Source organism: Podarcis gaigeae (assembly GCF_964106915.1).
Source record: "Podarcis gaigeae genome assembly, chromosome: 4".
NCBI lineage: Eukaryota > Metazoa > Chordata > Lepidosauria > Squamata > Lacertidae > Podarcis > Podarcis gaigeae.
In genome coordinates this window covers 84,134,955-84,146,769 of record NC_139677.1, presented here as the reverse complement: position 1 = coordinate 84,146,769, position 11,815 = coordinate 84,134,955, and the positions used below count along the sequence as shown (strand labels likewise).

The window sequence follows — 11,815 nt, the reverse complement described above, 5'->3', positions numbered from 1 at the left end:
GACCCGCACACGTGCAGACGCAGCACTGCAGGTTGTGAACGCTGCGGGTTGCAGACATGCCTCCCGCATGGATCACGTTCGCAACCCGAGCGTCCACTGTACAAGTAGGACCTGTAACAAAATCTTGCATTGTGTCCTTCTACCTAAAAGAAGTGCAAAGCAATTTCAATTTGTTGTGGAAGCAAAGGTCCTTTCCATTCAACCAGTATATAGCACAACAAATGGTAAATCCAGGTATCTCCCATCCATCTAGTTAGGGCTACAGTTTTGGAGATATCATGTTAACGTTAGTCCTAGAGAAAGAAGTTTGTACAGGAATAATAATGTGTAGACTAATTTTAAAGTGTTTTTTAAAATAAACATCAGACAGTGTAATCAAAGTGGGATGCAACCATGGTTTATCCTGTTTATTCTTATCTGGTCCTGAACAATGCCATTGCATTTTTTTTAATTTTAATTTTTTATTTATGGTTTTCGGTTATATACATTTCAATAGTTTTGCAGCCATTTAAACATTTCAAAACTTGACTTCCTTCCTCCTCTTTCTGCAGTTCCTTAAATTTATTTTTATCATTTCCTGCATATTTTAACTTAACTTATTCTTTTATTAATCTGCTTTAATTGTATACTCTTATGAAACTGCAGGTTATTACAATAATCCTGCCAATTTGTCATGCCACTACGTTTTTAAGCAACATAAAAGATTCCTGGTCCTTGGCCCTGTAGGCGTAAGCACATGCTGGGCATTTGACCTCCTTTTTGTCTCCTCATAGACATTGTAAAGCAATTTGTCTGTTTAGATGTCATTCTGAGTGTATCCTTAGAGAGGTAACTTACGTAAGGTGAAATACTTAAGCCTCTGCTTTTGTGAGGCATAAAGACAAGAATGGACCTTGAAAGTTAAGAGAGACACTGGTGCCAGTAAGATAAGAATGAGACAGGCTGTTCTGGGAAGATTATACATTAAAGGAACTGAATGGAGAATGTTAAATCGTCCCAGAGTGGAAAGAATAACATGACTAGCAAGAAGAGGTTCAGCTTTGTATCATGGAAGCATTTTTGCCCAATGTGTAAGAGTGCTCCAGATAATGACAACCAGTTTGTTGAATTAATGAGGTGACCCAAATATTCCAAAGTTGAGCATTTCAACTTACCTCTGACGAAAATACAGTGTTAGGTCCTTTGGGCATGTATAGTGGTTCCTTCACCCTTTTTTAGATCAAACTGTCATTGCCTTTGGTTAGAGCCATATTGCCTTCTTATTTTGCATGTGGTTAATCTAATGATGTAGGGCGTACAACAGGTAAAGGTGGTGCGTATGTGCAATTCATTTTGTATGCTACACTGCAGAAGTGCCACCCAAAGTGGTAGCAGGCCATGAGCAATTGCTCACTGAGTCATATGCCTGCAGTTCATGCAAACTGGGCCCAGGTTGACTCTGCTGATCTCAACATCTATTAATTTATACAGTGTCAGAATTCATTGTTCATTAAACTTCCAAACAAAAGCCAACTGATGTGTAAACTGTACCAAAAATGGGTAAGAGCTGTTTCCTAAAAACAACTAAGATATTAAATGCAGGCTGTAAGTTTGATGGATGTCATGTTACTCCAATTTGCACATGTACCTGATTGATTTTCTGTTCCGTTTTCCCTGCAAAATCTGGTATTGGCCCAAAGGTTTTCAAGACACGTATCATACCTTCACGGTATCTGTCACAATAGTTCAGCATTCCTGAAATACAATTGGAGATCTCTTGTTGGTCTTTCCTAAATAGAGAATTCTACATATACAAAGAACCATAAAACCAACAGAATTTCAGACCTGAGAAGAATTTCAAACTTGAGAAGTACAAATCATGTAGACAAAAAGAAAATATTTACAAGATGTCTGAAGTAGATGGTGGTTGTTACTTCACATAGATCCATTGAAACCAATTGATCTGCTCTGATTATATTAATGGATATCACCCACTGATATTTACTCCATCTCTTGAGTGATTCAAACTTGGAAGCGTTAGCTATGAAATAATCCTGCTGTCATGAATACTACAGAAATATACAGAGATTATGATAGGGGAGCTGCCTGAAGCATAGTATCCAATACAGTTTCCCCTACTTGTTTTGCAGGTGATTTTTTTTATAAGCTTAAAGTAATTCAGAAAGCTTGAAAACAAGCGTATAATGTTACCACATAATGTGGAACCTCAAAAGATTAGGCACCCACACAGGAGGTACTTTGTGTTAAGATAATACTGTGATAGGTAAATGAGAAAATGTCTCTAGAAGCACTGTATTGCTGGCAGGTTTTTTCACTAAAAGGATCTGATAGCGTTTCTTTCTCTTTTTAAGTGCTGCTATGCCAAAATTTAAAAATGCCCAGCTCTGGTATAAGAACTCACTGGACCCAAAATCAGCATTCACCATTATCATATTAAGTCAATTAGATATCCTTATAGTACTTCTCTTGTTAAAAAATGTTAAGGGCTTCCTTTCTGTCTGTCAGCATTCAGTTCTCATGTTTCTCCCTCTCTCTGTGTTCTCACTGACTTGCTGTTGGCACTTGTTCTCTAATCACAAGGCTACTGGCACAGTGCCCTACAGTCAGTTCCCTTCCCATCTATGAAGGATTGTCATTGCAGAGCAAAGACTCTTACGACCCTACTCAGAAGCAAGTCCCAGTAGTGCAGACAGGACAGCAGCCATAAGCAACATCCTTGGGAGGAGCAGCTAAAGGCATTCATTTCCCAAATAGTGAAGGCCATTGGATATCCTATAGGTTTATGGGTTGTTGTTGTTGTTTTAAATTCAGACCCTTCAAAAATGAATCAGGTTCTCCCTTCCAGAACAAATGGAACAACCCAACAAGTTCCATTTGTGTAGTATCCCCAAAGGTTGAGAATAAGTTGGACCCAGCAAGCTTTCACAAGTCTAAGGGATTGGAATTATTTTCTTTTCTCAGTCAAGCCAGTGAAGTAACTCTTGTCTTTTTGTTTGGATCTGCAGCTGGAGATGTTTAGCAGATGAAATGTACCAAATGGACTAGAAGAGTCTGGCACTTTTTTTGATAGATCAGACCAGAGCAGACACAGCTCACCACAGGCTGAATTAACTTTGTTTTTGTTTTCTACCTAGAAATGCAAAAAAGTGTGTGTGTGTGTGTGTGTGTGTGTATGAGACAGCATGCGAGTAGAGCTCCTTGCACGTCACAATACAGAACTGGAAGTTTATTATTGTTTTGGTGGATCATATATTGTGTAGACTAGTCTTAGGGTGCTTCTATGTGATGACACTCTGAATTGGAACACTAGTCACCCACAAGCTGCGTGTAAAAAACCATTTTTACCAGGCCTGATTTGGGGATAAAGCTACATGCCAAAGCAGTAATCCTTTATCTAAACCCGATGCTCCTCTTTAATGAAGTACCTCATGTTGCCAATTCTTATCATTCATCATGGTGATGTTTGGAACAGCTTTTACAAATGGCCTGGAACATCCTGATACTGAAGATTATGGTGTAAAGAAGAACAGGATTTAGGTCTTAGATCTGACCTGTTAAACCGATATTCACAACAACTCCATATCATGAAACATTTGCCTTGGAAACTCCTATGTTTAAATCTTAGTGGAACAAATGGCGTACCTTCTGCATTCAGATGCATGGTTTCCAGGGGTCCAATAAAAGCATACCGCATTCCCAAGCCATCAGACATTACAAGGTCCAGATCATCAGAAGATATTACTCCATCCTGCATGGCAAGAATATTATGAATGTTGAAGAACGTCACAAATTCTACTTCTTTGCTTAATCTCTCATCCCAGGGATGGAGAATATATTGAAAACAGAAGGGTTTTTTTAAGTAAACAAATCTGTTACTATTCTTAAATGAACCATATATATTATATACATGTATTATATCACATACTATATTCTCTACAGTTAGCTACAGAGTTACCTTCCTATATTACTGTATCATTTTTTATATTATAGTATCAGTGTGCTTTGTCTCTTTTACGGCAGTGGTGTGGAAGCATTGGCCCTCCAGTACAACTTTATCAGCCCTAGCCAACAATTAAAACATCTAAAAACTAATAACGGAAGAATCACACAGGTTTTCTGAGATGTAAATCCAAGTATATTTGGTAGAGAGCAAAGAGTCTTTGGAAGAAGCAAGAGAATCTTAGATAGTGGTGGGCTGAGCTGGAGAAGTAAAGGTATTGGGATAGAAGAGCAAGGTTTTGGAAGGCTTTGAAAGTAATGACAAGGAATAGCGAGGAAGTCAGTGTTTGGATTTAAGGGTAGGCAACTCATGATCGGGACGTGGGTGGCGCTGTGGTCTAAACCACTGAGCTTAGTGCTTGCCGATCAGAAGGTCAGCGGTTCAAATCCCCGCTACAGGGTGAGCTCCCATTGCTGGGTCCCAGCTCCTGCCAACCTAGCAGTTCAAAAGCACATCAAAGTGCAAGTAGATAAATTGGTACTGGTCCGGAAGGAAGGTAAACAGTGTTTCCATGCTCTCCAGTTTCGCCAGAAGCAGCTTAGTCATGCTGGCCACATGACCCGGAAAAACTGCGGGTAAACGTCGGCTCCCTCGGCCAGTAAAGTGAGATGAGCGCCGCAACCCCAGAGTCGTTCGCGACTGGACTTAACTGTCAGGGGTCCTTTACCTTTTTAACTCATGATCAGTCTAATAAGAAAGTTTGATGATTTGGGCGGAAGAGTACCAGAGACCAAGGTGAGACAATGGAAAACCACAGGACAAAACTCCTGTAGTTTAGGTGAGAGATAACCAGGACACAGAGCAGTTTTTTGCCAAGGGGATGAAAAGGGAGAGCCATATTTTTACAATGTTGTGAAGCATAACAGGATAACAACAGGAGAGCTCCCACAAGGAAGCAAGGGAGGATGGGATCGCAGGGGACATATGGAGGGGCAAGAAGAAACTAGGGTAGTTAACTTATCAACTGAGATCTGGGGGGAAAGAGGAAAGGCAGGAAGTTTTTTAAATGTTTATTATGTTTTTATATATGTTGGAAGTTACCCAGATGGCTGAGGCAACCCAGTCAGTTGGGCAGGGTACAAATATTTGGTGGTGGTGGTGATGATGATGATGATGATGACATAGACAGCAGAGAGGGGCAAGAGACCAGAGTGAACAGCTTTGGATATCAAACTGTATACTTTTGATTATTAGAATATTTGACTTTTTAGAATAAATGAGCATTTAAATTTGATGCTGGCAGCTACAACCAAAAAGAACAATTCTTTTCAAAAGACTTGGCTGCATAAACTATTATGATGCTGCTCTGTACATTGTATGTAAGTAATGACTTTCCAGTTTATGCAAGGCACATTAGTGCAATCCTGCAGGGTGGGGCGGGGCACAGATTATGAGTAGAAGAGAGCAGAATTTCAGAAGAAACGTTAAGCATTCTTGTCCCACTTTCACTTCTTTTGAACAATTATGGTTTCCACCTACAGTACAAATTTAGCTTTTGCTTTAAAAGTGCCTTTTAAAATGGAATTCTCCCAGGTGTGCGTCTTCATGGTTGGAACAAGATGACTGAATACAGACAATGCAGGTGCCACAGAACTGCTATGAGAAGCTGCTTGCATCATGTAGGCAATTTGCATGGCTTCAACATGCCAACGCTTTCAGGAAACTCCCAAATCTCCTATGTGGCACCCGTCACAAAGTACTGTTCAAAGCTCAGTTAAATCTACAGGGTACATTTCCAAGAAATAGCAGCACACCCTAAAAACAGGTTAGGACAAGTGCATCCTCTTGGCTGCTCCACAGGTTGCTGAAAACCTCTATAAGGCTATCCCTAACACATTTACAAAGCTGGGGTTTGCCTCATTTTTTAAATAAAGCTTAGATTAGAATACATATTCTTAGGTAAGAAAGTCACATTCCATCGTGGCATACTGAACAGTTTCTGTAGCATAACTAAGAAAATTACGGAAAGGCAGACCTCATTTCCAGAGGGCTACAGATACACAGCTCTGTCCCTGTTTAGTTGGTAATGCAGATCTGTAACACCCATAGCAGAACCCACAATCCTGCATCACCAGTTGAACTGGCAGGTAATTGCACGTTCAGTGAATTGTACTGTTTGGAGCCATTCTGCGATTCTGAAGAAAGAGCTATGGTAGACATTTGTCTAGAAGTTATATAAAATACACAGCAATATAGGTCCCTGCAGAAATACCATCCAGAAAAAATGATGCCAGTGGCCAATCTGACATACCGCCATACATATATACTCTCCAGATCATTCCATTAAAATGCATCTTAAAAACCAAAAGCAGTGTTTAAAGAAGTCCTTAACAGGAGTTTGGTGAATATCTGTAGCTTGCAGATATCAGGAACTCTACAGCACAAAATCTATTTTCCCTTCTCCAGGATACTTACTATATAAGTTGTCAGGGACTCGAGCAGGCTAGTTTAATTTCTTTCTCTGTCCTCCATTTCCTTTTATTTTCTCCTTTGACTGACACACAAAAACACTGGATGTCTCAACTATAGATTCAACTGATAGACCCACACTTGACTTAATGTTTCTTTAGACTCTACTCCTCATCCCTAACACCCACCCACACTCACGGTTCAGATGCCATAATATTTTTGTAAGCTCTGAGGCTCTTGTCTGGATGTTGTTTTCCAAATTAACATACTTGTGTACTTCTGTGTACCTAGGGAATCCACAAAGTATGTACAAGTCACTCCTTTATTTCTGGGTAAAATAAAATAAATAATGACAAAACATGATGTCGAGATATTTTATTTTGCTGTACGGTATTATTATCCTTCAAAATGTCTCCCCCCACAACAGAATAAGGCTTTTATTTAAAAAGTGCTTAGAAATCTGTAAATAGCTGGCATGTCTATAGCTAGAAGGCCATCGACAAGTTCAAATTTCACATTCCCTTAGTAAGTCAGATCAGATGTTCAATTGACACACAAATAATTTTGTCCCTGCTGCCAAAAGAGTGTCTTTTAAAGACTACCTGTTGTTCTTTGTGCTTTTAGGAGTTCTTTACAGTCTTACAACATACAATTACAAATCCTTTGACTAATTCCCTTAGGAAGCAATCCTGCTCACTGTTGAGCCGGGTAAGCAGCAGTGAAGAAAGTAGCTGCTGTCCTAATGGTGCCTTCCAAAGGTCTCTCTGGGGGCAACAAAATAAAGGAAGAAAAATAAGCTACTCAGTTCCACACATTACAAAAGCACCATGAGCAACTTCTGCTTCTCCTTTCGCCATTGCTGCTGCAATGCGGCAAGTGGCAGTTATGGATCTCCTCCCCTGCAAGATCACTGGGGTCACAGGTCACGCTGTGGTGACTAGTTGCACGTCCCACATTACAGCAAAAGCAGACTTGGCTTGATTTTTCTTTGACGTGTCGAAAGCATCTCCCACCCTATAGCACAATCTGTTTTCAAAATGAGTTTAAAAACTCAAACAGAAGATGAACCTGTAAAAGCAATTGCTTTATGGGCTTCTTTGGTTTCCTTCCCTAGAATATGGTAAAACTCCATGAATGGATTATGCTGACAGCATGTTGTATTCATACTATTTTAAGTGGGAATGAAATAATGTTTAGGCAACGGAGATTGGATGCAATGTATTTTAATAATCCTGAGTTGGTAAATAGTATTAGTAAAGAGTTGAAATATATTTCTCTTAACCTACTATATGGGATGCAGGTAAGGCATATATAAGAGGTATAATTGTATTTTTAAAAGGTGTCAGAAATAAAGAAAATGAATATTCCACAAGAAACTCAATTAAAAACTAAGATTAGCACTTAACAATAACTGCCCAAACGAAACAGAAGTGTGCAAGGAGGTGAACATCTGAAGAGTCAAGACAACAGCTTGAATAAATGCAAGTTTAGAAGTGGGGGAGAACTTTAATGTTTCTTAGACAAAAACATTTTGAATTTGGTAACAAGCCATCTAAAATGCTAGCAAAGTTATTAGGACAGGCTCTGGCAGAATAAGCGGATGAGACCATTAGTGGGTCCACCAGTCAAGAAGGCAGTTTCTGAAAGTGAGGAGCAGATAGGGCTCATCAACCTGGGAAGGCTGCCCATCTAGGAGAAGGAAAACTCTGATCCTACACCTCTGTTGCCTTGTGGCTATACTCATCCACAAGAAAGGCTTCAGGAATAAACTCCCAAGGAAAAATCCTGGGGGACATCTTCAGGGGAAGAAAAGGTTAAGGAGTAAACCCTACACAAATTTGGAGTGGAGCCCCTAAGATGGTTGGATGTTGCCTTGTACGCCTCCTTCTGGCAACTCCTGCAGCCATGCTGGTGCCAAATGTATTGCTCTGCTTTCCTTTGGACCACATCAGTGAGGCTGGGGGTGGGAGTCTTGTCCTCTGGTGCTGTCCAGGACTTCCGTACCCAGTTCTCAGGCTTGCACCCTGGGGAGGTCACTTCCGTGCTGCAAATGCAGCAGTTTGATTTCATCTCCAGAGGCACACTCCATTGTCTCTCGAGACAGGCAGATGCCAATAAGTTGGCATCCACACATTGTTACTAATGAACTTATGAAATGGAAAAATTCCTGCAGAAAAATAAAGCGCTAGAAACTTTTCCAACCACATCACTGATTGAAAACTCATATCATATGCAGTTTAACCCCAAGACCCCATGTGAAGCAACTCACATACAAGAATGAGGGTGGGGTGGGTAACTTTTGGCTGTCCATATGTTGTTGGGCATCAAACCTCTCCATTCTGAAGGAAATCAGCCCTGAGTGCTCACCGGAAGGACAGATCCTGAAGCTGAGGCTCCAATAATTTGGCCACCTCATGAGAAGAGAAGACTCCCTGGAAAAGACCCTGATGTTGGGAAAGATGGAGGGCACAAGGAGAAGGGGACGACAGAGGACGAGATGGTTGGACAGTGTTCTCGAAGCTACCAGCATGAGTTTGACCAAACTGCAGGAGGCAGTGGAAGACAGGAGTGCCTGGCATGCTCTGGTCCATGGGGTCACGAAGAGTCGGACACGACTAAACGACTAAACAACAACATGTTGGGCTCCTCCAACTCCCATCTTCCCTGACCACTGGCAGTGATAAGAGTTGGAGTCCAACACCATAGTCAGGGCTACACCTGATCTATGATATCAAGAGAAAGATATAGGAAACCATGCATAACAATGCTTCCTTGCCATCACACATTGTTTACAGTTACACACAAAGGAAAAACAATAATGGCCTTCACCATTGAAACTCAAGACAAAGAGAGGAGACTGAGAAATTGCCTTTTTGCGCAAGGAGGTCATAACGAGTATCAGAGAATATGTAACTGTGGGAAATGCTACAAGCAATGTCACTACAAGCCATAATGAACTACACTCCAAAAAAGCAGCAGCAGGAGAAATTTGTCTTTTATTCCCTTGTATCAAATGATTATCAAAAGTTGAGAGATGTGATTCTTGAAAGCTGAGCTTACTGCTGCTTAAAGGATTACTTTCATAGTTGTTTCACTGAGCACAAATGTTATAAAGTATACCCAGAGCCTTCTGAATGCAACAGGAAACGAAGGGAAACAACATGAAAATCAATATTTCTCTCGCTGACCTTTTCACCTTGTTCTTCTGGGCTTGAATGAAAATGGTATTGTTTTGGAGTGTTCCTCATATTACTGTGCAACTTAGCTTGTGTCTCTCTTTTTTTTTAGCAATGACTAATTATCAGTTAATGTTATTGAACAGGGGTTGTTAAGAAAATAATTAAAATATTTCAGAATATTAAATAATTTAAAATAATAATAAGTTTCTGATCCTATTTATTAAAAGTAAGCTCCACTGAGCTCAACGAGACCGATCTCCAGACTAAGCAGTACAATGTAGTCTACTGGAAGCACATTTAAGTCAGTTAAAGAATAAAAATCATACATACACCAACAAGTCTCCATGCTTCACTAATGATTGCATACTGGAGTCGGTTCAGAGCAAAACCATCTATCTCTTTTGTCAACCGAACTGGAGATTGCCCAATCTTCTTCATCAGAGCATAGGTTTTCTCGACTGTAGAAGGTTCAGTTTCTGGGTGGGGAACCAATTCAACCAGAGGAACATAATATGGTGGGTTTACCTTTACACAAAACATATTTAGAAAGAAAAGAAACATATTTATGAACATACTTTTACGGCCAGTTAACATAACTTGCGATCCTTGCATTTCTGGGGGTGGACAAGATAACCCTTGAGGTTCCCTTCCAATTCTATGAAAACCAGTATTATTGACATGAGGCAAGCCCTCCAATAGTAGTATTAGATCAGGGGTCAGCAAGGTTTATCTTCCCTGGGCCAGATCGGTTCCGTGGAGATCTCTCCGTTGGCCGGATTGCACGTGCCCGCAATTTTCGGCATCTGCGCAGACGCGATTTCCAGCACCATGGAAGCATGTCCCCGCGCCGCACCGCACCAGTGGCTCAGTTCGGGGGCAGCTCGTGGGCCGGTCAAAAAACCTCTGTGGGCTGCTTCTGGCCCATGGGCCTTAGGTTGCTGACCCCTGTATTAGATGATAATATGGGCACACCCACCCAGCATTCTACTCACGGACGGACACGTATTTGCATGGCACTGGAAAATAATTTAAATCATTCAATCCAAACCTGGAAATGGCGAGGGAGAGCTGCAGAGTCCTTGTGGCTTGCAAGGGAGACCCTTCCCAGAGCCCGAAGAGGCACCAGTGAGGGCAGAAGAAGCCCCGAAGAGACTGGAGGTGCAGCTGAGCTTTGTTTATGCTGCTCAGCCTCCCCGCCTAGCAGCTGATGTGCAGAGCAGCGCAACAGCCACTTTCCTTCACATGCACCAGTCGCCTGGCAGCCCCAGAGCTTCAATTCTAGTTGTGGATATTTTTGGATACGGTATTTTTTTGGTATGGATTGACGAGAGAGCAGCAGAGGGGCAGTTTAAAGGGTGTTTAGAGGATGCTCCCCACTTTATGTGATTTCACTTATGTGTGCTGGGGCCTGGAACATAATCCTTGCGTACGTGGGGAGTCACCTGTAACATATCATCAGTGTGGATGGCACTTGACAGAGTATAAGGGGAAAGGCACCTTTCCTGACAAGCTTACAACCTAAAATTTAACACATGAAAAATAGTTGAGGGTGAGAGGGAAGGGTATAACAGGAGAGCAGTATGAACAGCCAACCAGAAGGTTGGCGGTTCAAATCCCCGCGACGGGGTGAGCTCCCGTTGCTTTGTCCCTGCTCCTGCCAACCTAGCAGTTCGAAAGCACGTCAAAGTGCAAGTAGATAAATAGGTACCACTCTGGCGGGAAGGTAAACGGCGTTTCTGTGCACTGCTCTGGTTCGCCAGAAGCGGCTTAGTCATGCTGGCCACATGACTGTATGCCGGCTCCATCGGCCAGTAAAGCGAGATGAGCGCCGCACCCCCAGAGTCGGCCATGACTGGACCTAATGGTCAGGGGTCCCTTTACCTTTACTTTAGTATGTGGTTGGTTCAGCTGTACACGCCTAGGTTGGTTATGGTCCAACTTAAAGTGGGACATGGGAACCAAAAGCTTGTGCCACAAGTTTCAGGGAAATGTAGGATCTGAGTGTTGAATTCACAGAGGGAAGACCAAGTTGCTTCCTGTCTTTCCCAAGCCCATGTCTTGACAACAGACCCTGACCCTGTCTTGGGTGCATGTCTTGACAATGGATCCTGACAAAAATGAACCAAGGTCTTTTAAAACTTGGAAAGGCACTGACTGAACCTGGGAGCTTCTGGATGTAAAGAAGGTTGCTCTGCCACTAAGCCTACCCATCCCATGAAGAATATGA

General features: G+C 41.7%; 1 protein-coding gene and 2 long non-coding RNA genes across 7 annotated transcripts in view; 1 reads left to right on the top strand and 2 right to left on the bottom strand.

Moving 5' to 3' along the window:
- The window catches only part of CRYL1 (crystallin lambda 1), a 35,537-nt gene that overhangs the window by 3,156 nt on the left and 20,566 nt on the right, over positions 1-11,815 (bottom strand). Inside the window, exons 5-7 of the mRNA XM_083737255.1 lie at positions 9,919-10,113; positions 3,643-3,748; positions 1,628-1,734 (exon numbers count right to left, since the gene is read on the bottom strand). Coding sequence (XP_083593381.1) covers positions 1,628-1,734; positions 3,643-3,748; positions 9,919-10,113 — 408 coding nt within the window. The remainder of the gene's footprint in view (positions 1-1,627; positions 1,735-3,642; positions 3,749-9,918; positions 10,114-11,815) is intronic.
- The window catches only part of LOC310843850, a 55,372-nt gene that overhangs the window by 28,599 nt on the left and 14,958 nt on the right, over positions 1-11,815 (top strand). The window lies entirely within an intron of this gene.
- Positions 6,351-9,905, bottom strand: LOC310843912. The gene is made up of 2 exons (XR_014563774.1): positions 9,034-9,905; positions 6,351-8,712 (listed from the first exon to the last, which is right to left on the bottom strand). It is a non-coding gene; the product is annotated as an uncharacterized lncRNA (long non-coding RNA).